The sequence below is a fragment of the Mandrillus leucophaeus genome, unplaced genomic scaffold (assembly GCF_000951045.1).
Source record: "Mandrillus leucophaeus isolate KB7577 unplaced genomic scaffold, Mleu.le_1.0 Scaffold277, whole genome shotgun sequence".
Taxonomy (NCBI): domain Eukaryota; kingdom Metazoa; phylum Chordata; class Mammalia; order Primates; family Cercopithecidae; genus Mandrillus; species Mandrillus leucophaeus.
In genome coordinates, this window is record NW_012102887.1 from 2,028,612 (window position 1) to 2,055,743 (window position 27,132).

The 27,132-nt window shown below is 39.0% G+C and overlaps 1 protein-coding gene across 1 annotated transcript in view; it reads left to right on the forward strand.

Moving 5' to 3' along the window:
* COL4A4 (collagen, type IV, alpha 4) overlaps window positions 1-27,132 on the forward strand; it is a 156,307-nt gene that overhangs the window by 88,644 nt on the left and 40,531 nt on the right. Inside the window, exons 26-35 of the mRNA XM_011984975.1 lie at window positions 9,209-9,277; window positions 11,571-11,678; window positions 12,186-12,404; window positions 14,201-14,362; window positions 15,697-15,867; window positions 17,084-17,227; window positions 19,694-19,801; window positions 20,921-21,102; window positions 21,956-22,019; window positions 24,587-24,667. Of these exons, the coding sequence (XP_011840365.1) occupies window positions 9,209-9,277; window positions 11,571-11,678; window positions 12,186-12,404; window positions 14,201-14,362; window positions 15,697-15,867; window positions 17,084-17,227; window positions 19,694-19,801; window positions 20,921-21,102; window positions 21,956-22,019; window positions 24,587-24,667 (1,308 nt within the window). The remainder of the gene's footprint in view (window positions 1-9,208; window positions 9,278-11,570; window positions 11,679-12,185; window positions 12,405-14,200; window positions 14,363-15,696; window positions 15,868-17,083; window positions 17,228-19,693; window positions 19,802-20,920; window positions 21,103-21,955; window positions 22,020-24,586; window positions 24,668-27,132) is intronic.

Sequence of the window (27,132 nt, forward strand, 5' to 3'; positions counted from 1 at the left end):
CTTTCTTTCTTTCTTTCTTTCTTTCTTTCTTTCTTTCTTTCTTTCTTTCTTTCTTTCTTTCTTTCTTTCTCTCTCTCTCTCTCTCTCTCTCTCTCTCTCTCTCTCTTTCTTTCTTTCTTTCTTTCTTTCTTTCTTTCTTTCTTTCTTTCTTTCTATTTTACTTTAAATTCTGGGATACATACGCAGAATGAGCAGGTTTGTTACATAGGTATACATGTGCCATGATCATTTGCTGCATCTATCAACCCATCATCTAGGTTTTAAGCCCCACATCCATTAAGGTATTTGTCCTAATGCTCTCACTCCTCTTACCCCCGACCCCGTGACAGGTCTCAGTATGTGATGTTCCCCTCCCTGTGTCCATGTGTTCTCATTATTCAGCTCCCACTTATAAGCAAGAACACGTGGTGTTTGGTTTTCTGTTCCTGTGTTAGTGTGCTGAGAATGATGGTTTCCAGCTTCATCCATGTCCCTGCAAATGAAAATGTTCTCATTCTTTTTTATGGCTGCATAGTATTCCATGGTGTATATGTGCCACATTTTCTTTTTCCAGTCTATCATTGATGGGCATTTGGGTTGGTTCCAAGTCTTTGCTATTGTGAATAATGTTGCAATAAACATAGGTTTACATGTGTCTTTATAGTAGAACGATTTATAATCCTTTGGTTATATACCTAGTAATGGGATTGCTGGATCAAATGATATTTCTGGTTTTAGATCCTTAAGGAATCGCCACACTGTCTTCCACAATAGTTGAACTAATTTACACTCCCACTAACAGTGTAAAAGCATTCCTATTTCTCCACATCCTCTCCAGCATTTGTTGTTTCCTGACATTTTAATAATCTCTATTCTAACTGCCTTGGGATGGTATCTCATTGTGGTTTTCATCTGCATTTCTCTAATGACCAGTGATGATGAGTTTTTTTCATGTTTGTTGGCCACATAAATGTCTTCTTTTGAGGAGTGTCTGTTCATATCCTTCACCCATTTTTTGAAGTGGTTGGTTTTTTCTTGTAAATTTGTTTAAGTTCCTTGTATATTCTGGATATTAGACTTTTGTCAGATGGGTAGATTGAATAATTTTTCTCCCATTCTGTAGGTTGCCTGTTCACTCTGATGATAGTTTCTTTTGCTGCACAGAAGTTTTTTAGTTTGATTAGATCCCATTTGTCAGTTTGGCTTCTGTTGCAATTGGTTTTGGTGTTTTAGTCATAAAGTCTTTGCCCATGCCTATTCCTGAATGATATTGCCTAGGTTTTCTTCTAGGGTTTTTATGGTTTTGGGTTTTACATTTAAGTCTTTAATCCATCTTGGGTTAATTTTTGTATAAGATGTAAGGAAGGAGTCCAGTTTCTGCTTTCAGCATATGGCCGGCCAGTTTCCCCAGCACCATTAATTAAATAGGGACTCCTTTCTCCATTGCTTGTTTTTATCAGGTTTGTCGAAAAGCAGATGGTTGTAGATGTGTGGTATTATTTCTGAGGTTGGTTCTGTTTCATTGATCTGTATATCTGCTTTGGTACCAGTACCATGCTGTTTTGGTTACTGTAGCCTTGTAGGATAGTTTGAAGTCAGGTATCTTGATGCCTCCAGCTTTGTTCTTTTTGCTTAGGATTGTCTTGGCTATACGGGCTCTTTTTTGATTCCATATGAAATTTAAAGTAATTTTTTCTTCTAATTCTGTGAAGAAAGTCAATGGTAGCTTGATGGGAATAGCATTGAATCTATAAATTACTTTGTGCAATATGGCCATTTTCATGATATTGATTCTTCCTATCCATGAGCATATCATGTTTTTCCATTTGTTTATGTCCTCTCTTATTTCTTTGAGCAGCGGTTTGTAGTTCTCCTTGAAGAGGTCCTTCATATCCCTTGTAAGTTTTATTCCTAGGTATTTTAGTCTCTTTGTAGCAATTGTGAATGGGAGTTCACTCATGATTTGGCTCTCTGTTTGTCTATTGTTGGTGTATAGGAATGCTTGTGAATTTTGCACATTGATTTTGTATCCTGAGACTTTGCTGAAATTGCTTATCAGCTTAAGGAATTTTTGGGCTGAGACGATGGGATTTTCTGAATATACAATCATGTCATCTGCAAACAGAGACAATTTGACTTCCTCTGTTCTGATTTGAATGCCCTTTATTTCTTTCTGTTCCCTAATTGCCCTGGCCAGGACTTCCAATACTATGTTGAATAGGAGTGGTGAGAGAGTACATCTTTGTCTTGTGCTGGTTTTCAGAGGGAATTCTTCCAGCTTTTGCAAATTCAGTATGATATTGCCTATAGGTTTGTCATAAATAGCTCTTGTTATTTTGAGATATGTTCCATCAATACGTAGTTTATTGAGAGTTTTTTGCATGAAGGGATGTTGAATTTTATTGAAGGCCTTTTCTGCCTCTGTTAAAACAATCATGTGTTTTTTGTCATTGTTTCTGTTTATGTGATGAATTACTTTTATTGATTTCCATATGTTGAACCAGCCTTGCATCCCAGACTTGATTGTGGTAGATATCCTTTTTGATGTGCTGCTGGATTCCGTTTGCCAGCATTTTATTGAGGGTTTTAGCATAGATGTTCATCAGGGATATTAGCTGAAAATTTTTTTGTTGTTGTGTCTCTGCCAGGTTTTTGGTATCAGGATGATGCTGACCTCATAAAATGAGTTAGGGAGGAGTTCTTATTTTTCTGTTGTTTGGAATACTTTAATAAGAAATGGTACCAGCTCCTCTTTGTACCTCTGGTAAACTTCGGCTGTGAATCCATCTGGTCGTGGACTTATTTTGGTTGGTAGCTATTAATTACTGCCTCAATTTCAGAGCTTATTGTTGGTCTATTCAGGGATTTGAATTCTTTCTGGTTAGTCTTGGGACATCCTCCCTTTTCTGAATCTCTGAAGTCCATTATATCACTCTTATGCCTTTGCATACTCATTTGTTACCTCCCACTCATAAGTGAGAACATGCAGTTTTTATTTTCTGCTCCTGTGTTACTTCACTTAGAATTATGGCCTCCAGCTCCATCTAAGTTGCTGCAAAAGCCATTGTTTTGTTCCTTTTAATGGCTGAGTAGTAGTCCACGTTTTTTGTAAAACATATTTTCTTTATCCACTCATTAGTCAATAGGCACTTAGATTGGTGCCACATCTTTGCAATTGTGAATTGTGCTGCTATAAATATACATGTGCAAGTGTCTTTTTCATATAATGACTTCTCTTCCTTTGGGTAGATACCCAGTAGTGGGATTGCTGGGTCGCATGTTGGATCTACTTTTATCTCTTTAGGGAATCTCCACACTTGTTTTCTACAGAGGTTGTACTAATTTACATTTCCACCAGCATTGTATAAGTGTTCCCTTTTCTCCACATTCATGCCAATATCTATTGTTTCTTGCCTTTAAATAATGGCCATTTTTTGCAGGAGTAAGGTGATATCTCATTGCAGTTTTAATTGGCATTTCCCTAATGAGTAGTGATGTTGGGCATTTTTTCATATGTTTGTTGCCCATTTGTATATCTTCCTTTGAGGAATGTCTATTCATGTCCTTTTCCCACTTTTTAATGGGATTATTTGTTTTTTTCTTGGTAATTTGTTTGAGTTCTTTGTAAATTCCGGATACTGGCCATTTGTTGGATGCATAGTTTGCAAATAGTTTCTCCCATTCTGTGGGTTTCTGTTGCTCCGTTTATTTATTTCTTTTGCTGTGCAGAGGCCTTTTAGTTTAATTGGGTCCCATTTATTTATTTAGTTTTTGTTGCATTTGCTTTTGGGGTCATATTCATGAATTCTTTGCGTAGGCCAATATCTATATGAGTTTTTCCAATGTTACCTTATAGAATTTTTATAGTTTCAGGTCTTATATTTAAGTCTTTGAAACATCTTCAGTTGATTTTTGTATAAGGTGAGAGATAGGAATCCAGTTTTATTCTGCTAACACATGTAGCTTGCCAATTTTCCCAGCATCATTTATTAAATAGAGTGTCTATCCCCCAATTTTTTGTTTTTGTATGCTTTGTTGAAGATCAGTTAGCTGTATGTATTTGGCTTTGTTTCTGGATTCTCTGTGCTGTTCCATTGGTCTATGTGCCTACTTTTACACCAGTACCATGCTGTTTTGGTAACTATAGCCTTATAGTATAATTTGAAGTTCAGTAATGTGATGTGTCCAGATTTGTCCTTTTTGCTTAGGATTGCTTTGTCTATTCAGGCTCTTTTTTGGTTCAAAACAAAATTCAGGATGGTTTTCTCTAATTCTATGAAAAATGATGTTCATATTTTGATGGAAATTCTATTGAATCTGTAGATTACTTTTGGCAGTATGGTCATTTTCACAATATTGATTATCCCAGTCCATAAACATTGGATGCATTTCCATTTGTTTGTGTCATCTATGATTTCTTTCAACAGTGTTTTGTAGTTCTCCTTTTTGAGAACTTTCACCCCCTTGGTTAAGTATACTTTTAGTTATTTTATTTTATTTTTTACAGCTGTTGTAAAAGGAATTGAGTTCTTAATTTGATTCTCAACTTGATTGTTGTTGATGTATAGCAATGCTACTGATTTATGTATAATGATTATGTGACCTAAGACTTTACTGAATTTGTTTATCATATCTAAGAGTATTTTTGAAGAGTCCTTAGAATTTTATAGGTGTACAATCATATTATCAGCAAACAGTGATAGTTTGACTTCCTGTTTTCTAATTTTGATGCTGTTTATTTATTTCTCTTGCCTAATTGCTCTGCCTAGTACTTCCAGAACTATGTTGAATAGAAGTGGTGAAAGTGGGCATCCTTGTTTTCTTCCTGTATCCAGAGGGAATGCTTTCAACTTTTTTCCATTCAGTATGATGCTATCTGTGGGTCTGTCATATATAGTTTTTATTATTTTGAGGTAGGTCCCTTCTATGCCTAGTTCGTTGACAGTTTTTGTCATAAAGGAACGCCGGATTTTGTCAAATGCTTTTTCTGCCTCTATTGATGATATGGTTTTTGTTTTTAATTATGTTTACGTGATGAATCACATTTATTGACTTGCATATATTAAACCATTCCTGCATCCCTGGGATGAAACCCACTTGATCATGATGAATTCTCTTTTTGATATGCTGTTCAATTCATTTAGCTAGTATTTTGTTAAGGATTTTTGCATCTATATTCATCAAGGAAATTGGTCTGTAGTGTGTGTGTGTGTGTGTGTGTGTGCGTGTCTTTTCCTGTTTTGGTATCAGAATGATACTAGCTTAATAGAATGATTTTGGGAGGATGCCTTCTTTATCAATCTTTTGGAATAGTTTCAGTAGGATTTGTACCAATTCTTTTCTTTCAATGTCTAGGTAGAATTTAGCTGTGAATCCATGTGATCCTGGGTTTTTTTTTGTTGGGAATTTAAAAATTAGTGATTCAGTCTCACACTTGTTATTGGTTTGTACGAGGTTTCTATTTCTTCCTGATATAATCTAGTAGGATTGTATGTTTCCAGGAATTTGTTCATTTCCTCTAGATTTCCTAGTTTGTGTGCTTGAAGTTATCCGTCGTAGTCTTGAATGGTCTTTTGTATTTCTGTGGTGTTGGTTGTAATGACCCCAGTTTCAGTTCTAACTGAACTTATTTGGATCTTCTCTCTTCTTGTTTAATCTAGCTAATGGTCTATTGATTTCATTTATTTTTTCAAGGAACCAGCTTTTTAACCAGCTTTTTATTCATTAATATTTCGTATTTTTTTGGTTTGCATTTCATTTGGTTCACTTTAATCTTTGTTATTTCTTTTATTCTTCTAGCTTTAAGTTTAGTATGCTTTTGTTTTTCTAGTTCCTTGAGATGTGACTTTAGGTTGTCAATTTGTGCTTTTTCAGACTTTCTGATGCAGGCATTTAGCATTATAAACTTTCCTCTTAGCACTGCTTTTGCTGTATTCCAAAGGTTTTGATAACTTGTGTTAATATTATCATTCGATTCAAATAATTTTTATATTCCCATCCTGATTTCATTGTTAACCCAGATATCATTCGGAAGCAGATTATTTAATTTCCATGTATTTGTATAATTTTGAGGGTTCCTTTTGGAGTTGATTTCTAGTTTTATTCCACTGTGGTCTGAGAAGAGACTTGATATGATTTCAATTTTAAAAAATTTATTGAGACTTATTTTGTGGCCTACCATATGGTCTATCTTGGAGAATGTTCCATGCTTCTGAGAAGAATGTATATTCTGCAGATCTTGGGAAGAATGTTCTGTAAATGTCTGTTAAGTAAATTTGCTCTAGGGTATCACTTACATCCATTGTTTCTCTGTTGACTTTCTGTCATGAAGATCTGTGTAGTGCTGTCAGTGGTGTATTGAAATCTCCCACTATTATTGTTTTGCTATCTATCTCATTTCTTAGGTCTAGCAGTAATTGTTTTATGAATCTAAAAGCTCCAGTGTTTGTTGCATATAAATTTAGGATTGTAGTATCTTCTTGTTGAATTGATCGTTTTATCATTATATAGTGACCATCTTTGTCTTTTTGTTTTTACTGTGGTTATTTTGAAGTCTGTTTTTTTCTGATAGAAGAATAGCTATGCCCGCTGGCTTTTGGTTTCTATTTGCATGGAATACATTTTCCTACCCCTTTACCTTGAGTTTATATGTGTTAGGTGAGCCTCTTAAAGACAGCAGATATTTGGATTGTGATGTTTTCGTCCATTTTGCCATCCTATATCTTTTAAGTGGAGCATTTACTCTCAACATGAATATTGAGATGTGAGGTATTGTTCTCTTCATCATGTTAATTGTTACCCAGATAGTTTTCTTTTTATTTTGTTATTGTGTTATTGCCCCTGTGAGTTCTAAACTTTCAAGAGGTTCTATTTTGGTGCATATCAGGCTTTTGTTTCAAGGTTTAGAATTTCTTTTAGCATTTCTTGTAGTGTTATGTTTGGTAATGACAAATTTCCTTAGCACTTGCTTGTCTGAAAATGACTTTATTTCTCCTTCATTTATGAAATTTAGTTTTGTGGGATATGAAATTCTTGGCTGACAGTTGTTCTGTTTAAGGAGGTTGAAGATAGGACGCCAATCCCTTTTGGCTTGTAAGGTTTCTGTGAGAAGTCTGCTGTAAGTCTGATAGGTTTTCATCTATAAGTTACCTGAGGCATTTGTCTCACTGCTCTTAGAATTCTTGCCTTCATTTTGACTTTAGGTAGTCTGATAACTACATGGCTCGGTGAAGATCTTTTTGCAAAGAATTTCCCAGGAGTTCTTTAAGCTTCTTGGCTTTGGATATCTAAATCTATAGCCAGGCCTTGGAAGTTTTCCTTAATTACTGCCTCAAATTAGTTCTTTTTTTCTTCTCCCTCAGGAACACGAATTATTCTTAGGTTTGGCTATTTTACTCATACCGTATGTCTCAGAGACTTTGTTCATTTCTTTTTTCTTTATTTTTGTCTGATTGGGTTAATTCAAAAGCCTTGTCTTTGAACTCTGAAATTCTTTCTTCTACTTGTTCTAGTCTATTGTTAAAACTTTCCACTGCATTTTGTAATTCCCTCAGTATGTCTTTCATTTGTCGAAGTTCTGATTGGTTTTTCTTGATTATATCTGTCTGTCTAGAGAATTTTTTTGTTCATATCCTGAACTGCTTTTTAAATTTATTTATGATGTTTTCACCCAGGAAGGTAATTTTGAATATTTTTGTGGCAGAATGTGACATGAAATCATGGAAGCTAAAATGAGTCTCTTCTGGGCAAAGTTATAGCTATGGCATAACAGCTAAATAAAATTTCATCCAGGCACTGTTCAAACCTTATACCTTGTTGAACAAATAAAAGCATTACAATACAATCAATATTTAAAGTAAATCATTAGGATATTAAAATATCTTTGTTGTTTTATTTATTTGACATACCAAAATTGCTTTTCCTTCATTTCTCAGTATGAACTCACACAATCTGACTATATTAAAATTACATATATGTATATATATTATATACACATACTCAAAGTATAGAATTATTTTTTATAGTCTTTTGAGATAATACCATATATTTTAATTTTTAAAAACTAGTATGTCATTTAAACTATCATTGTCCATGAAAAACCATTTGCTGGCATTCTAGTGAGAAGAAAGAAGGTATTTTAAATATATTTTACAGTTATGCAAATTTCAAACAATAAAATGACTTTCAGGATTATAGTTGAAAACTCTTAAGAAGGTGGCAAAAAAGGTTTAAGTTTTTTCTTTTATAATATGTGTGTGTGTATATATATATATATATGTATATCTTGAGCTTCATTGCTAATTGTGAAGTTTTAGAACAAAGTAATATCCTTAGTTCTTGTTTTGATAATATAGAAAGGCAAACAAGTATCTTGGTATTTGATAAGGTATAAATTCATGCTCTAAAACCCAATAAAATCTGATGTCATTTTTATCATCTCATATATCTTTGATCTGACAGCATATAAAGAAATGTATTATGAGATATTATTCCTATTATAAAAGAGAAACATTCCATTTTAGGAGATAGGAACTGAGAGGCTCAAACTGTGGTGTCTTATTGATGATATCTATCTCTCTAGAAAATTTTTCATTCATACCCTGAACTGCTTATTAACTTTCTTCAAACATTTCTTTAACATGGGGGATGATGCTACTAGATTGCGAAAGTCATTAGGAAAAACAAGAAAATATATTTGAAGCACCTGACCCTCAATAAAGGGTAGCTATTCACATCTAGCCCGGGCTCTTCATGTGCACAATTTCTCCATGTTCATAGTAAGAGACAGATTTTCTGAACTCAGCATTGGACACCTACCGCTATTTCATGATTTATCAAAAATTCTCATTGTATTGTGTTAGATATGCATGTAATAGATCTCCATTATATTATTATTATTATTATCTACTACCCATGTAGTTCATCTCCATTACATTTTTATCATCTACATTGTTTTTCTAGATTATTGAAACTTATACTTTTTAGAATCAATCTTTCTTTTCTTCATTATGTTTAGAACTCTTCTGACGGTTGAAATTCAGATTTCAGGAAAAATCTAAAAATTCTGTATGAAAGCAGCTCAAGTGATCCAATGATACTTGGGAGTCTGTTACTTTGACTTCTACGTGTGGTATACAGAAACATATCCTGAGCAAGTTGTGGCTGAGACAGCCTCACATTCCACTGGGCTATCAGTTATGTGAATGTTGCTTTTCTTTTCTCATTCCAGGTGACACAGTTTCTTGCAATGTGACCTATCCTGGGAGGCAAGGCCCTCCAGGTTTTGACGGACTTCCAGGTATTAGCAATGAGAAGTTACTGTCTTATATACTTCCCAGAGTAAAAGAACCAGCAAGACAGATAAACCAACAGTGAATCCTCTGACTAGTTAGGACATTTCCAAAATTATTTCCAAAGTTTTGAGGGACCGTGGATAGGGGAAAACAGCATTCGTAGTAATTTGTAGTTGGGTCTCAAGTCTGTTGGTTTGAGAACACTTCAGATGGGCTTTTCAAACCTTTGTGCAACAAAATTTACCTTGATTTGCTCACATATCGGTTAAAATGTCTGTCCCTTGAAAGATTTTTTTTTTTTGAGATGGAGTCTCACTCTGTCTCCCAGGCTGGAGTGCAGTGGTGTGATCTTGGCTCACTGCAACCTCCGCCTCCTGGCTTCAAGCAATTCTCCTGCCTCAGTCTCCTAAGTAGCTGGGACTGCAGGTGCCCGCCACCACACCTGGCTAATTTTTGTATTTTTAGTAGAGACAGGGTTTCACCATATTGGTTAGTCTGGTCTCAATCTCCTGACCTCGTGATCCACCCACCTGGGCCTCCCAAAGTGCTGGGATTACAGGTGTGAGCCATCATGCCTGGCCTGAAAGTTTTAAAACTGTATCTTCTTTCCTTTCCTGTGCCTCAACAGTGAAAAATGATCATTTGTTTATTGATTGTAAGTTTTACTTTGTTTTACTTTCCAAAAGAACCAACATTTGATCAGAAACATTTGAAAAAAAAGCTCAAATATCTCTGTCCTTGTTTGCACACTCATGCCACAGCTTTGTTTGAATCAGTCACTTAGGTTTAGATGAATTAAGTCCAAAATCTATCTAAGATATTTTGCCTAACTCTTCTTTCTTTAGAGTTCCCTACCCATTCATTACTAGTATGAATAATGACTGACTGTTACTCTCTCTACCATCAAATTTCATGACAATAATGTGTAAATAATCTCAAAATCTCAGTGGGCTACAACAACAAACACTTATTTTCTATCTTATGGGTCTGCAGGTTGGTTGGGTTTAGCTGATCTAAGATGGTCTCTGTTGGCTTAGAGTAGAGCTCCAAGTTAGGTTTGGGGTTGCAACATGCATCTCATTGCAAGGCCAGGCTTTTCTCATGTGATTGCAGAATTGCAAGAGGGCCAACTCAGTTCACAGGCTCCCTCCACACCTCTGATTGGATCATGGTCATTCATTTGCTATTGCCCAAAACAAGTCACATGACCAAGCCCTGGGTAAAAGGGCAGGTAATTACACTCCACCCACCACAAGTCAATGGCAAGAGTGTGTGGAAATATAATTCCATATCAGCAGAGTTGAGAATTGCAGGTTGATGGATTGAACATTCATTTTTACTTTTACTGGTCATGAGTGGATTAAAAAAAAGTTTGATTACTTTCAGCAGCTTTTAACTTTGAGAGAAGTGATTACTCAAATTTTAATTTGACAGTTGTGCCTCCATTGAAGTTTATGATTAATACGTTATTTTAGCTAACTCCTTGTAGAAAATCACAGAAGGTTTAAAATAAATTCTCTAGGCCAGGCACAGTGGCTCATGCCTGTAAACCCAGCACTTTGGGAGGCCGAGGCGGGTGGATCACAAGGTCAGGAGATCGAGACTATCCTGGCTAACATGGTGAAATCCTGTCTCTACTAAAAATACAAAAAATTAGCCAGGCATGGTGGTGGGCGCCTGTAGTTCCAGCTACTCGGGAGACAGGCAAGAGAATTGCGTGAACCCGCGAGACGGAGCTTGCAGTGAGCCGAGATCATGCCACTGCACTCCAGCCTGGGTGACAGAGCAAGACTCTGTCTCAAAAAAAAAAAAAAAGATTCTCTATTACTTTTTGCAAGTGCTTTTTGCCTATACTTCATTTAAGGGAAAATTCAGTAAGATGCAGGGAAATAGATTTCGGTCTTTAATCTGATCCTTTCTTATCAAGATAGACATTGGCCACCACCTCTTTACCCCTACAAGAGCAGACGATGGTTGCATAGTTGTGCTTCAGACCTAGCATAGGAGGATACCAAAAAAAGTCATCTGAATGGTGGCACAAGTTCCAAAGGCTTTCAGGAAGAATCCTTCACAGAATGGCTTCTGAGAAAGCGCCTTAAGAAAATCACTCCTAGAAAACATTCATGTGGATCATATGACTTACAACATAATTTTGTAAATCAGGATAGGCAACATCCTTACTTCCATAAAGTAGAAATATTCTAAAAGGACTTAATATAGACTTAAAAAAATCATCTCATTTTGTTCACATTAGATTTTGTTTTATTGAGTCTGTGTTTTGTTGTTGTAATTGTTTAGGTCCAAAGGGATTTCCAGGTCCCCAAGGTGCCCCTGGCCTGAGTGGTTCAGATGGGCATAAAGGCAGACCTGGCACACCAGGAACATCGGAAATACCAGGTCCACCTGGTCAGTGACGTTTTTTATGTTTGTTTTTTTTTCTGCTTTGGGAGTATCTATCAGGAACTTTTTAACATTTCTACCGATGGATGATTTCCCTGAGGAAATGGTCCAGGGATCCCTAGATAATAGGAAAATGCTGTTTCTTGATAGACTCTTAGCTATATTGTGATAACTTCAGATTATAATTTTATAAGTTGCCAAGCCTCCTTCCACCTTGAAGCATAAGTTATGGGCTATTATTTGTCTATTATGTTGTTGAAACTACTGAGTCCAGCCAGAATGTTTGCCAGAGAAGGAAAGCAATTAGGGAAACATCACTGGCTTATAGGAAACACAAAGGTGCAGTTTATCTCTCTACAAAAGGTGGTAAAACAACATTACCTGTTAAACTGCTCTTAATTTTAGTAAATACCCCTGTATTTTTAAGAAACATATTTTTATCAAAGTAGTCTTATATGTATTTGTTCTATACTTGCACATGTTATCATTAATTTTGTTGTTGTTGTTAAATAGGTTTTCGTGGTGACATAGGCGATCCGGGTTTTGGAGGTGAAAAGGGGTCCTCCCCTGTTGGGCCCCCAGGCCCTCCTGGGTCACCAGGAGTGAATGGTCAGAAAGGAATCCCGGGAGACCCTGCATTTGGTCACCTGGGACCCCCGGGAAAGAGGGGTCTTTCAGGAGTGCCAGGGATAAAAGGACCCAGAGGTGATCCGGGATATCCAGGGGCTGAAGGTATGAGGGCTTTGCTGTCCTTTTGGTGCATAGAGCGGGCTCAGTTTTGGAATAGGTCACTGAAGAATGTTTAGATTATTTTGCTTTAGCCATGTAGAATATAAACAGTTTACCCAAGTGTTTTCCCTCATATGGGGTACTGGTTACATTTCAAATAACCTGAATTTCCAGCCTTGTCCTTGCATTTTATTGGTTGTTTTCAAATGCAGGGCAGCTCACTGTTGTTCATTCAACTCATTTTGGTTCCGCAGCTAGTATGTTGGTGCTGCAAAGGCCAAGAGCAGGGACTGTGTAACCTGTCTGGGGGCTGTTGCCAGGTGGAAGGTAGGCAGGCCTGATTGAAAGAGGAAGAGTAGCTCAGGGGCTGGAGCTGTAGGCTGGCATCTGGGAACACTCTGTGGGAGAGCTGGGCATGAGCTGAGCCTAGAGGACAAGCTGTCTTCAGATAGAAGACAGGGTAGAGGGACTTTCATTCCATCAGGGGTGGCAGGCAGGGCATCAAACGCAAAAGAGGAAGATGGCCCGGACACTGATTCATATCCTTTTCTAAAATCTGTAAAGATCCTTCAGGATCCCCAGTGGAGTTTTTCAGATTTTAATGTACTTAAAAATAACCAAGTAGGGGTGGGGCAGCTCATGAAAATTATTGTCTTCAGGACCCCAGTCTGAGGAATTCTGATTCATTATTTCTGCGGTGGGGCCCCACATGTAAACTTCAGTGGGCCTCTTGGGTGTTGGTGATCAAGATGTGGACTACAGACCAGATGTTTACAAACAACATTCTGGATCTTTTCTAAAAGTGGGTGGGCCAATGTTTATTAGGCATCCACTAGAGTACATTAGCACAGGACGTGTGGAGGGGAGGAGGAGAATTAGCACCCTCAAGGAGCTTGTATGGAAGTTTGTAAATAAAAACATTCATATTCAAAGAAACAATTAGTTGGAAAGTAACAGGTGAAACATGATGTAAGTCAGTAAAAATAATGATCCAGTAATCCGACTATCTCACTTGTGAAAATGTATCTAAGGGAAGTGCTCAATGGAAGAAAGTTATAGATATGAAAATGCTCTTGTAGTATTATCCACAGGAGAGGAATAATTGGGAAGAACAAAGACAGACACACACATACACGCATTCTCTCTCTCAAAGAAATATCATCCAGCCATTAGCAATTAAAATCATCTTTGTAAAGACTGCAACAAAATGGAAAACATTTACAGATTAATATGCAATCTGAAGTGCTCCAACAACTGAATTTGCACTGTGATTACTATTTTTAAATGTAAACATGTGAACCAAAATGCAAAGAAAACATAGAAAAGCGAAGTAGATTTTTGGATTAGGGTGTGGAATGATGGGGGATGTTCTTTCCTGAAGATTATGACACTGTCTTTCCAGTAAGTAGAAATTTGAGAGTGCAAGTAATGAAATCTCTCATAAAATGCAAATTCATACAGTGCAAACTGGGTTTGTAAATATTGTAGAGATATGGTGTAAAGCTTGATGAAAAGTTAGAGGTTAATTAAAATTAGGAAGAACCAAGTGGTTTCTTATTTGCATTGGCAACTTTGCAGTTCATATAACCTTATCAAGTAACTCACTTAGCAATGCATTCTCTATTCATAAGGAACTCATTACATCTATGATAAGAAATCCATTTAAAGACTTAACCCATTTGAGCACTGATTCAGGATGAAAATGTTCACCTCCAGTATTGATATGCCTGAACAATTCATCATGGGCCATCTGTATAGTTTTATGTCGCAAATGTCATGGATGCATTGTATCATTTCAGGGCCAGCTGGCATTCCTGGATTCCCAGGTCTCAAAGGTCCCAAAGGCAGAGAGGGACATGCTGGGTTTCCAGGTGTCCCAGGTCCACCTGGCCATTCCTGTGAAAGAGGTGCTCCAGGAATACCAGGGCAACCGGGACTCCCTGGGGATCCAGGTAGCCCAGGTAAGTGTCAAGAACTGTAAAGGGTCTGGGGCTTATCCTACTTACAACTAAATAAGCTCCCCTCTTTCTTTTTTATGGATGCTGCCAGAAGCAAGAGTCCTGAGTCAGAGATAAAGGATTTCATTACTCATGAGTTTCATGTTGGTTTGCATCATTTCCCTGTGTCACCCAAGTCTCATGGGGCAACATAGTGGGCTAGTAGACCACTCACACAGTGGGTTCCTTTATATGGGAGGAGCCCTGAGCCAAGGAACCACTGCTTTATAGCAGCCTGTGAGAAAGCCTGCTTTTCCTATCGAGGAAAGTGCTATATCATCTATCAAGGGTGCTTGCTGCAAACACAAGCTTGAGAAGTTTCCCAGAGAAAGAGCATCAGGATCTTGCATTCTTGGCATATCCATCAAGATGTAGGAACACAAGAGACCCCTGGAGTGTCTCCTAATACAAGGTGCAGGGAGGCTGTCTTAGTCCATTTGCACTGCTCTACCAAATACCTTAAGGTAGGCAATTTATAAACAACAGAAATTTATTTCTTATGGCTCAGGAGGCTGGGAAGTCCAAGATCAAGCTGCCAGCAGATCTGGTGTGCCTTCCTTGTGTCCTCACAAGTGGAGGAGGCAAACAGCTCTTTTGCACCTCTTTCATAAGGTCACCAATCTTATTCATGAGGGCTCTGCCCTAATGACTTAATCACCTCCCCAGGTCTTCACCTCTTAATACTTATCACATTGGTGATTAACTTTCAACATATGAATTTTGGAGGGACACATTCAGAACATAGCACGAGCTATTTTCAATATGATCTTCATTTCACTATTCACATTGTTTACTCTGTTGTTTAAATCCCATTGCTTTTATCCAAATGCAGTAATATATACACTTGAAAAATTAAAACAAGATTGAGGCAAAACTTTCCACTACAGCCATATTTCTAGCACCAACAACGCTAGACATCAGCTCTGACTTCCGACTGAAGTTCACTCGGCTGTAGAGCTTCAGGAAAAACCTGGAAAGTTTTCTTCTATTAGTTTCTCTCCAGCAAGAGGAAATACAAATACAATGTTTGTTTTTTCTTTCTGTTTTCCATTAAAAATACTTTTATAATCTTCATTCATCCCTGCTGGGAAACATTTACTCAAGTGATCGGCCCTTCTATTTATATCATCTAGAAAAATATATTCTTAGATTGATGGAAAGTTGCTACTATTATTTTAGCCAACAAATATTGTTTTACTGTTGTTTAATGCATGGTTTAAGCTACTGTATGTTTTTCCTGCTGTGTGTGAAGCCAGTGTTCAGCCTTCACACACTGTGGTCACTGTGGTTTGTCTTAGGTGCTCCAGGTGGGAAAGGACAGCCGGGAGATGTGGGGCCTCCTGGGCCAGCTGGAATGAAAGGTCTCCCTGGACTCCCAGGACGGCCTGGGGCACATGGTCCCCCGGGCCTCCCAGGAATCCCAGGTCCCTTTGGGGATGATGGGCTACCTGGTCCTCCAGGTCCAAAAGGTAGGTAGTGCTTTTCCATGATGTCCCCCCATCTTAGAAATATGAAATCCACTGCCAACTGAAGACTGGACAGATGACCACATGAAAAGAGTTAACTGTTAGTCTGGCTTTGTCCTTCCCTTAATGATGCCTCCCTTGCTCTTGTCCTCTGCATCGTTATTTCCAGTGGCAGAATGTTTCTGTGCTGGTCAATGGGAAAAGGGGTTTGAAGGTGTTAGGGCCACAGAATTCATGAGGACTGGGTAGCACAGTAAAGTCCTAGGGTCGGGGAAGGTGCATTTTCATTTTAGATGGGGTCCCCACTCTCATCCCTACCCCTAATTGGGGGATTAGGACTCAGATACATCAGGGCCCCCACTTCAGGTCTGTAGGTAGGAAACTGAGGACAGGGCAACAGAGCATGGATTTTTTTCTTTTCTTTTCTTTTTTTTTTGCTTTGGGACAGAGCCTCGCTCTGTAGCCCAGGCTAGAGGGCAGTGGCAGGATCACAGCTCACTGCAGCCTGGAACTCCTGGGCTCAAGTGATCCTCCCACCTCAGCCAGACTCACATGTGAGTCTAGGACTACAGGCATGTGCCACCACCCCTGGCTAATTTTTTTTTTTTTTTTTCTAGGAGAGAGGATCTCCCTGTTTTACCCAGGCTGATCTTGAAATCCTGGCCTCAGGGATCCTCCTGTCTTGGTCTCCATAGTGCTAGGATTACAGGTCTGAGCCACCGTGCCCAACCAAGCCCAGCTATTAAGCACAGTGAGGTTGACAATTGTTGTTTACTTTGAATAGAAACTCAGCGTTAGGCAGGAGTTTGCATCTGTAGATAAAGTACAGGAACACAATATATAAGAATCATACTAGTCTTTCCTAGGGTTGGGCACAGTGGCTCACACCTATAATCCCAGCACTTTGGCAGGCTGAGGCAGGTGGATCACTTGAGGCTAGGAGTTTGAGACCAGCCTGGCCAACATGGTGAAACTCCATCTGTACTAAAAATACGAAAATTAGTCAAGTGCGGTGGCTCGCGCCTGTAATCCCAGCTACTTGGGAGGCCGAGGGAGGAGAATCACTTGAACTTGGGAAGCAGAGGTGGCAACGAGCCGAGGTGGTGCCACTGCCCTTCAGCCTGGGTGACCGAGTGAGACTCTGTCCACCTCCCACCGCTGAAAAAAAAAAATAAATAATAAAATATTTTCCTAAAACTTTATGCTCTCATTTCACCAGGACCCCGGGGGCTGCCTGGTTTCCCAGGTTTTCCTGGAGAAAGAGGAAAGCCTGGTGCAGAGGGATGTCCTGGCACAAAGGGAGAACCCGGAGAGAAGGGCATGTCTGGCTTTCCCGGAGACCGGGGAGTGAGAGGGGCCAAAGGTAAATAAAATGCAGCCATGCAACATGCGTTTGTTTCTGGTATTTGATCCAAACCTAGAAATGTGATCTCTGAAATATAAAACAGGACCTTTCTGAAGGTTGGATTCCTCTTCCTTTTAGTTGTATGGTGTTTGTTTTAGATTTTTAAACAAAATTCATTTTATTTACCTTTTAATCTTATTACATATACATGGCAAATGAATTGCTCTATTAATTGAAAAATAATTAACAAGTGGTTCTTTTTTTTTTTTTTTTTTTTTAGACGGAGTCTCGCTCTGTCGCCCAGGCTGGAGAGCAGTGGCACGATCTCGGCTCACTGCAAGCTCCGCCTCCTGGATTCATGCCATTCTCCTGCCTCAGCCTCCCGAGTAGCTGGGACTACAGGTGCCCGCCACCTCGCCTGGCTAATTTTTTGTAGTTTTAGTAGAGACAGAGTTTCACCATGTTAGCCAGGATGGTCTCGATCTCCTGACCTTGTGATCCACCCTCCCCAACCTCCCAAAGTGCTGGGATTACAGGCGTGAGCCACCGCCCCCGGCCTAACAAGTAGTTCTTAATGCACTGATTTATAGCTTCTAGATTTCAGAGAACTTTCTCACCTTTTGGGAAGGGGGCCTCTTGTTCTCCTACCTCTGTTTCAGTTAGAACAGAGGCTGGTAAGCTCTTCCTGTAAAAAGCACGATAATAACAAGTGCTTTGTTTTCAGGCTTTGCAGGCCTTCTGGTCTCTGTCACAGTGACTCAAGTCTGCTTTTGTAGCATGAAAGCAGACATAGACAACACAGAAACAAACATAAAATAAAATTTCAATAAGATGGTATTTATGGATACGAAGGTTTGAATTTCATATAATTTTCACACCATGAAATATTACCTTGTTTTTGAGTTTTACCCCTCAACCATTTCACAGTGTAAAAACCATTCGCATCTCATGTGCTGACAGAACTGGCAGCAGGAGGGATTTGGCCCATGGGCTGCAGTTTGCCAGCCTCTGAACTACCATGAGTCCACTTTCATCTGGGCCACAAGTAGAGTTTCCCCAAGTTTCATTTGAAAAAAATGTTTTCTGGCTGGGTGCGGTGGCTCACGCCTGTAATCCCAGCACTTTGGGAGGCCAAGGCGGGCGGATCACAAGGTTAAGAGATCGAGACCATCCTGGCTAACATGGTGAAACCCTGTCTCTACTAAAACTACAAAAAATTAGCCAGGCGCGCGGGCGGGCGCCTGTAGTCCCAGCTACTAAGGAGGCTGAGGCAGGAGAATGGTGTGAACCTGGGAGGTGAAACTTGCAGTGAGCCAAGATCGTGCCACTGCACTCCAGCCTGGGCGACAGAGGGAGACTCCGTCTCAAAAAAAAAAAAAAAAAGTTTTCTTTACTATGAAAAATAAGTTTTTGAGAGCAATGGTTTAAATGTTATGTCCTCATCCCTGTTAAATGTTTACTCCCACTTCTTAGTTCTGGGGCACTAATGGGTGAAGATAATATTTCCTTTCCAGTGTTGAGAAAAAAATGCTTGACAATTTTCAGACCCAAGGATTTTTGCCCTTAAGGCCTTTTGGGCAAGTAGCCTCATATTGAATTAAAATTACCTTTTCTTCTTAGTTGATTGAGTCTACCACAATTTTTTGTTTTACTAGCTTGTACATTATGTACAATCAAGGGACTAAAGAGTCACTCTTTGCTAGCTTAGATAAGTGATGTTTGCTGTGCTATTATGCTACTATACAATTATCCCACTAAAAATTAAAATTTGGACTAATGCCAGTGATGGGCTAGTAAACTAGTTATTTGAAAAAAAAAAAAAAGCACTGTGGTTTATAGTGTTTGCTGAGTGCCACACTGTAAATACTCCTGCCATGGCTGATTTAAAGTTAGCAATGGTTTAACAACTGGCTTGCAGGGTTCTTGAATTGTGGTAATTGGCACTCGTCAAGCACGCCTGCACACTGCTATAGCTGGGCAGTGTTTACAAAATCAGGCAGAAGTACACTATGTCCTACCTACCTTTCGGAAGTCACTGTGAGGAGTGCCACATTGAGATAAGTGTCTGTTCTTTCAATACAAGGAAAGTAAGAGAGGATGGCTAGGAGGAGACATGGAACTGGAAATATGAGATGGGCAAATTCAAACTTTATAGCACAAAGCGACATTTTTTGTAGACTGGAACTTTTCAAATCTGTCTTAACCTCAGTGAAGACCCAGACCAGTTTGGCTGAATTTGGCAAACATTCAGTGAGCACTCCCGGTACACCAGACTCTGTGACTGGACAAGTGGGGTCAGGAATGTAAAAGATGACTGACTTCCCTTTAGGAAATCAGCCAACGATGGTGACGTTTTGTGATCTACATAAATACAGCTTTGTAGGTTAAGTGGGAATTTGTAATTTGGGAGTGAAATGTGGTAACAGATGAATTATGTGTGCGATGTTCCTGTTCATTTTGTTCTTGCATAATTAATATCTATAGGAGCCATAGGACCTCCTGGAGATGAAGGAGAAATGGCTATCATTTCCAAAAAGGGAAAACCCGGGGAACCTGGACCTCCTGGAGATGATGGATTCCCAGGAGAAAGAGGTAAACAATTAGAGTTTTTAACCATATCAAATAAGTTGACATCCTTACAGATCGCATGTGTAGGCAACTTTCCCCAATAACAGAGATTAGACAAGGCCTTTTTTTTTTTTTTTTGAGATGGAGTTTCACTCTTGTCGTCCAGGCTGGAGTGCAGTGGCACCATCTCAGCTCATTGCAACCTCTGCCTCCTGGGTTCAAGCGATTCTCCTGCCTCAGCCTCCCGAGTAGCTGGAATTACAGGTGCATGCCACCACACCTGACTAATTTTTGTATTTTTAGTAGAGACGTGAGTTTTACCATGTTGGCCAGGCTGGTCTCAAACTCCTGGTGATCCACCCGCCTTGGCCTCCCAAAGTGCTGGATTACAGGCGTGAGCCACCAAGAGAAAAGGCCATTTTTTAGATACAAATAAACCTTGTGGTACATTTTTTGCTTCTCCATGCTAAAACTTAGCCGAAGTTCCTGTGTATTCCTAGATTTGGATATTCTAAACTAGGATCAACCTGAGCTATACAAAAACTACTGGTTTCAGGTTTGGTAATTGATTTTAAAGTGAATAGCACAATGACTGTTCAAGTCATTATGACCAGTGCCTCTCAAACTTCAGTGCACATTAATCACCTGGAGAGCTTGTTAAAATGCAGATTCTGATTCAGCAGCTCTAGAGCAGCCAGGGATCCTGCCTTTCTAACAGACACCCCAATGCCCGTGCTAACGGTCCACAGAAACATTGCAGAGTGAGGATTTTTGACAACCCCATTTGTGTGCTCCTCCAAGGTCAGACTTAACCTGCATGAGGTGCTCATCTCTCAGCTAGTTGTTAGAGGGCAAATATTTTAACTTTTCTGGGTAAGTGCTTCTTCATTTGTAAAATAAGCAGTCGAAGCAAATAATCCTGTGTGCTCCCTCCCACCTCTGATAGTCCTTAGATATTCTCAGACAGCTTCTTTCATCAGTGAAGTCACTGAAACCAGAAATGATCAGGAAGCGGCTTGGGGCGGGAATCAGAATCCTCAATACCTTTGGCTTTATCTCCTAAAAGTAGAATAAAGTCCCTCAGCCTAACTATTACCTAGCTCAAAATTTCAGCAGAGACCTTAATACCTCCAACTTCATCAGGTGATAAAGGAACACCCGGGATGCAAGGGAGAAGAGGAGAGCCGGGAAGATATGGACCACCTGGATTTCACAGAGGGGAACCTGGTGAGAAAGGTCAGCCAGGGCCTCCTGGACCCCCAGGCCCTCCAGGCTCAACTGGTCTAAGAGGGTTCATTGGTTTTCCAGGACTTCCAGGTGACCAGGTAAGGGGCTAGTGCTTTGTGAGGGGAGAGATAATAACACCTTTCCGCTCTTAGGATGTCCGTAAGGGGCTATAATTTGCCAGCATATATACCATTGCCCTTTCACTGGCTCTTAGAATGTAAGGTGTAGCCCAAGGAGAAAACAGAGCCTTCTAGAAGGCCACGATGAAACTGACATTTCTGACCAGTGCACCTGCCTGGTTCCCCTAAAATAGAGGACCAAGGCATGTAATCACTATCCCCCAGCCTGGTTTAAACCACCCACGAAGACTTGCCTCATGACCACTGGTTTACTGGAATGAAAGTCGTCCTGAAAAATCACCCAAATCCTCTCTTTAAAGTCTTCTAGTTTCAGATATTGCAGATTTTGCTTTAAATATATTTAGTCTTCACAACCATGAGTGAAATACCCTTTGAGAATCCAGGAGGTACAATATGTGTAGTAGCCAACATTATACTTCTGGAAAATGCATAACTCACTATCTGTCTTTTGGAATGAAATAGATTTTTAAAGTCTTTCATATGCTATGACTTATAATACTGTTTTATTTAGTATCAACTTGTTTATTTGTAATTTAAAATTCAAATTAGTAACACAATTACTGTTTCACAACCAAGTGTAGAGAATGGGATGCTACCAGTTGCTATTGAGAACTCTAATTCTAGAGGAGCTATATCAACTTTGAAAAACTAGATACATGTAGTGGGAGACTTGCAATGCATTTCAACTTTCATTACCACTGCAAATTACAAAAACCGAATTAGTTACAGAAAATTACAAATGGATTGTGTCGTACATGTGCCATTTGTATTTGAAATCTGATTAAGGCCTTTTGTTTCATTAAACTGTCAGGGTGAGCCAGGTTCTCCAGGTCCCCCTGGATTTTCAGGAATCGATGGAGCAAGAGGACCTAAAGGTATGGTTTGGAGATACAGAAGCCACCTGTCAAATGCATAGTCCCGAGTGTTTCTAACATTATAAACAAGTGCCTTTTACATGATAAGCAAAGTGTATCCAAGAAACTGCAGCACCCAAGGGGCTCTTCTTAGACAGTCAAACACTCAAGATCCAAATGTTCTACAGTTGTCACTCAGATCCAAGGGTATCAGATAGAAAACAGCATGCCTGCAGGCTCTTCGTGTCTTCCTCCTCCGTGAGAGTCCCAGCAGCAGTCCATGGAGTGACTGCAGCCCCTCACGTAACAGCTCAGTTGCAAGGATAACAGATCCACATCAGTGGGCAGTGCCCGCAGGGATAACAGATCCACATCAGTGGGCAGTGCCCACCTTGGCTTAGAAACCGTATGTCCCACAGGAGTCAGTATCTTTTCTAAGGACTCCATAAGTACAGCTTTTAGAGTCCCAGTTAGGACATAGAGGTTAAAGCCATGACTTTCCAGCAGGTACTAAGAGTTCACTTGAGAAGTTCCAAGATAGATGTAATTTACAATTGGAGTTTTTTTTTTTTTTTTTTTTTGGCCTTAGCAATTAATCTTCTAGTTCAGCAAAATATTTTTTCCTAAAGAGCCAGATAATAATGATTTTCAGCTTCTTGGGCTATATGGTCTCAGTCACAACTATTCAACTGTGTTGTTATAGTGTGAAAGCAGCTATAGACTATATGTAAACAAAGGGGTGTGGCTGTTTTCCAATAGAATTTTATTTGCAAAATTGGCTGCAGGCTACATTTGGCCCCATGGGCCTGAGTTTACCTTGTGTCAAAAGCAATGTTGCATTGTAACACACCTAACATTCTAGTGAAAGAGAGGCTTCATTAACCCTTTATTCAGACAAACAAGTAAACAAAGAGCAGGATATCTTAGTTGCAATATTTGCATAAAACCTTTAATAGTTTTACTATCTTGGTATACCATTGGGTTGATATTTTTCTTTAAATCTACTTTCAAATGATTCACCTTTTTAACCTTAGCCTTAGCCTAACTAGCTGTAAATTCACAGGTTAACATGCAATTATCCTTTATTTTGATATAAGTTAAAATAAATTTAAAATATAAAATTCTAGTTAATGAACCACCTACAATCCTCTGTCTTACTACTTTGAGAGACACTCTATAAATAATATGCTAAATGCTGTAAGAAACATGACCTGTGTGGGCTTATTTCTTCAGAAAGAATATAATCTAGATCCCTTCTTGGGAAATGGTTACAAATAGAAAAAATTTTATATTTGATTTTGATATTTTATAACTTCAGGGTTCAGAAGTTACTCCTTTTCCACTTACCTATACATTTATTATAGTCTCTTTACTTTTCTTTCACAGTAAAAACCTACCTCTTCTCACTTCCTTCATACTTGTATTGGGCCATGCTTACAAGGAATTGAAATGCACTCAAGATACCTGGAGTCAAAGATGTCTTATGGATCCCACAGATAGGAGACATAGTTCTGCCAAGGCTAAAGGGACCCTAGCCCTTAAGCAATCCATGGTTTCTCACTTTTTCCCATGGTATATTTTTTTACTTAACTGTCTACCAACTGGCTTCATCTCTCTCTACACAGTATCTTTTCTGGATATTTCTGGATATGTTGGGTTGCACTCTAATATGTTCTACATCAGGACAACTCATGATAATGCTCTTGGTTTCTGCCCCGATAGCCAAGGACTTCAAATTCTCACTTTCTTATTCCATCTTCTCAAGGAAAGACTTGTTTGACCTGGAATGGGCCAGAATTCCACTCCTCAAGCAATTGGCCATGATTATGAGTAGAGTCAGATAGGAGAAAGGCTTCCACAAGGTGCTGGTGGTACCCCTTTAGAAAGGGGTGTAAATGGGCAATTACTGTAAGATACACCTAACTTACCTCTCTAATTCTCTTGAAACCCCATCTATTTTCTTGCCTTTCTTCCCACTCCATTTTGAGTCCTCCACTTCAAACTGGCTCCCAACCATAATGTAGGTCCTTGTGTCTGGAAGCATTATGGAGTGTCCAGTAGCTTTGTGGGACTGTGGGAGTCATGGCCTACAGTGACTTTTGAATGTGCCATCTGTTGTCATCAATGCAGTATGCCTTTGTGATTTTCTTTTTCTAGGACATTGAGTTGAGCTGCCTTATAAAAGAGCTTGAAATATGATTGCAGCAGCCAAAACAGTGACAATTTTTGCTTTTTGTTTCAAAAACATAAGGATATAGTCACTCAATGCCAAATAATTTCTTAACTAGAAACTTAAATTTGAAAATTTTTTCAGGACTTAAAAACTCAAACTTATCAAGACCTGGAGATCCTTATGATTGTGATGAACTCTAAAACTGTGTGTGTGTATGTGTGTGTGTGGTATGTAAAATGCACCTTGCATTTTATATTTCTATTTGTTCTTCTTTAGAAAAGAAATATTTAAAAATACTCTCCTAAAATATCTGAAGATAAGCTATATAGACAAATACCATAAATGTTATTGTTACCTGTATGAGACCAAATTAAATTGTCTAAAATTATGTAACATGCATTTTTATCCCTTTCAGGAAACAAAGGTGACCCTGCCCCTGTCAGTCACTTTGGTCCACCTGGTCCAAAGGGTGAGCCAGGTAGCTCTGGATGTCCAGGTATAGCTGCATATTTTTCTTACTAAAACAAAAAATATAGTTTAGTTTGAAAAGCAGAACAGTTACTTCTAGCTGGCAATGATCATATCAATATTTTCTTCCCCCTTTGTGCATTAAGGTACAGATAAACTGGATTATATATAAGCACTTCCATAGCATTCCTGGCCTAGAAGAACACCAGGGTTATACACTAAGGATTCGCAATCATTTTTCCATCATGGCTTATGTGACCGATGATGCTGACACAACAGTAAACTCCCCAGGTGTGCCCATATTTTGGCAAACTCAAAAATGAATATTGCAAACAATTAAAATCTGGACCATTTTGTACCCTCTATCATTTAAAATGATGCATTCGCAATAACCACTCACACTGACTACAGCTGCAGGTTGTCATTCCAGCTCTTTCTTTCTGCTGAGAAAAGCATATGCCAGTGTAAGTGAAGTGCACCATTGTTGAGCTATCATCGAATCTATTTTAATTTACTAAAAATCAAACCAAATCAAGCAAACGTAAGCCTCATCACCAACAAGAAATCTAAGTCATTTAAAACAGTATTTTGCTTCTCAACAACAATTAACATGGAATCCTTCAGAATGGATTGTGATGCACCATTGAGTTCTTGTGACAGTTGAGGCCACAACTGGCTACATTAGATGACCCACAGTAGAAGGGAAGTGCCAGTGCTATGTACAGCTCCATGCTTTACAGGCAAAGGGAAACCATTTGAGTTCAAGCCAACAGAACAGGACCCCTAGAGGAGAAAGCAGCCTTAGGACAGAATGCTCTATTGGTTTGCACTCATATATGTTTACATTTCAGAAAATGTTGGAGACATTAATTGGTCCCCCCTTTCTGGACCCTATAGAAATGCATCAATATTTAAAATATGCATATCCCTCGACTTGGGAATTCTCCTAGAAATTTATCTGGAGTCAATAATCAGACAAGTGTACAAAGATGCATGCCCAGGAATGTGCATTGTTTGGATGGAACAAATGTCCATCCACAGATGCCTGGTTAAATAAGTTATACCCCAGGGCATTCAGTCAATAGTGGTCAGGTTAGAAATCAGGTTTGTGTTTAGATGGGTCCCTTGTAAATTAAAACACCTCGTATTAATAAATGTGTGCATTACCTTAAAATTCCCTCTGGCAATAGCTGTGTTTCATTTCATATAACAGAAAGAATATTAGATATTTTCTGAGCAGAACTATATGAGAAATTTTATTTTCTTTGTTTTTATATTATAAGATTGTTAAAATGGAAGTCTAACAAAAACAAGTTAGTACAGTGACAAAAACGACCTTTCCCACCTTCTTCCCACTCTTTCTTATGGGTCTTTCACCTCTGACATGAACAAATACATTTAGATAGTGTGTGTATATATATATATGTGTGTGTGTGTGTGTGTGTGTATGTGTGTGTGTGTGTGTGTGTGTGTGTGTATTTTAGATGGAGTCTTGCTCTTTCGCCCAGGCTGGAGTGCAGTGGCACGATCTTGGCTCACTGCAACCTCCACCTTCTGGGTTCAAGCAATTCTCCCACCTTAGCCTCCCAAGTAGCTGGGACTACAGGTGTGCTCTACCACACCTAGTATTTTTGATAGAGACAGAGTTTCACCATGTTGGCTAGGCTGATCTCAAACTACTGGCCTCAAGTGATCTGCCTGCCTCGGCTTCCCAAAGTGCTGGGATTACAGGTGTGATCCACTGTGCCCGGCCTAGGCTATAGTATAATATTTTAACTGAACTGTATAACTGAAGTGTACATTTGATGGGGAAAAGAGTTTTGAGGTCAGCATTATGGGAGTTCATGACAAATATCAAAGTGAGAAGCCTCAGAAGGGAAAAATCAGTGGCTCAAAGTCAACCATTATTACTTCACCTGTGATCTTGGATAAGCTGAGTATCTTCTCTGAGCGTAGTTTCCTCACCTGTAAACTGGCCCTATGCATATTGCAGGATTGTCCTGAGGATCAAACGAAAGAACCTGAAACTGAAAATGATTATGCAAATGTAAAGTGCAATGATCATCATTGTCATCATTATCATCATCAGTCAGCAAAACCTGAAGACATTTTCCTATACTTATTAGTATTTTTATGTAAACCCCAAAGATAAGATTTTATAAGCTCAGAGTAGTCCAAAATGGGGGCCTGTGATGTTACCTAGTATTTTAAGTTAAAAATGATAAATCTGAGTGATTTTACACTTAGGTTAACTTTTTCAGAAAGTTTGCCTTGGCAGAATTTGCCTGTTCTCATGTGGTTACCACCATTTAAATTGGCCCCTTTCCCATATGCCATGGCCTCAGCTTAGAAATTGTAAATTATATTATATGTTATTCGCCAGCCTAAAGTTTACTTAATACACTATTTCCATTGACTGGAGAAAGCTGCATTGAATTTGAATGAGCATCGTGAGAAGGCATAGATTTGCAGCTGGTTTTGGGATTATATGTG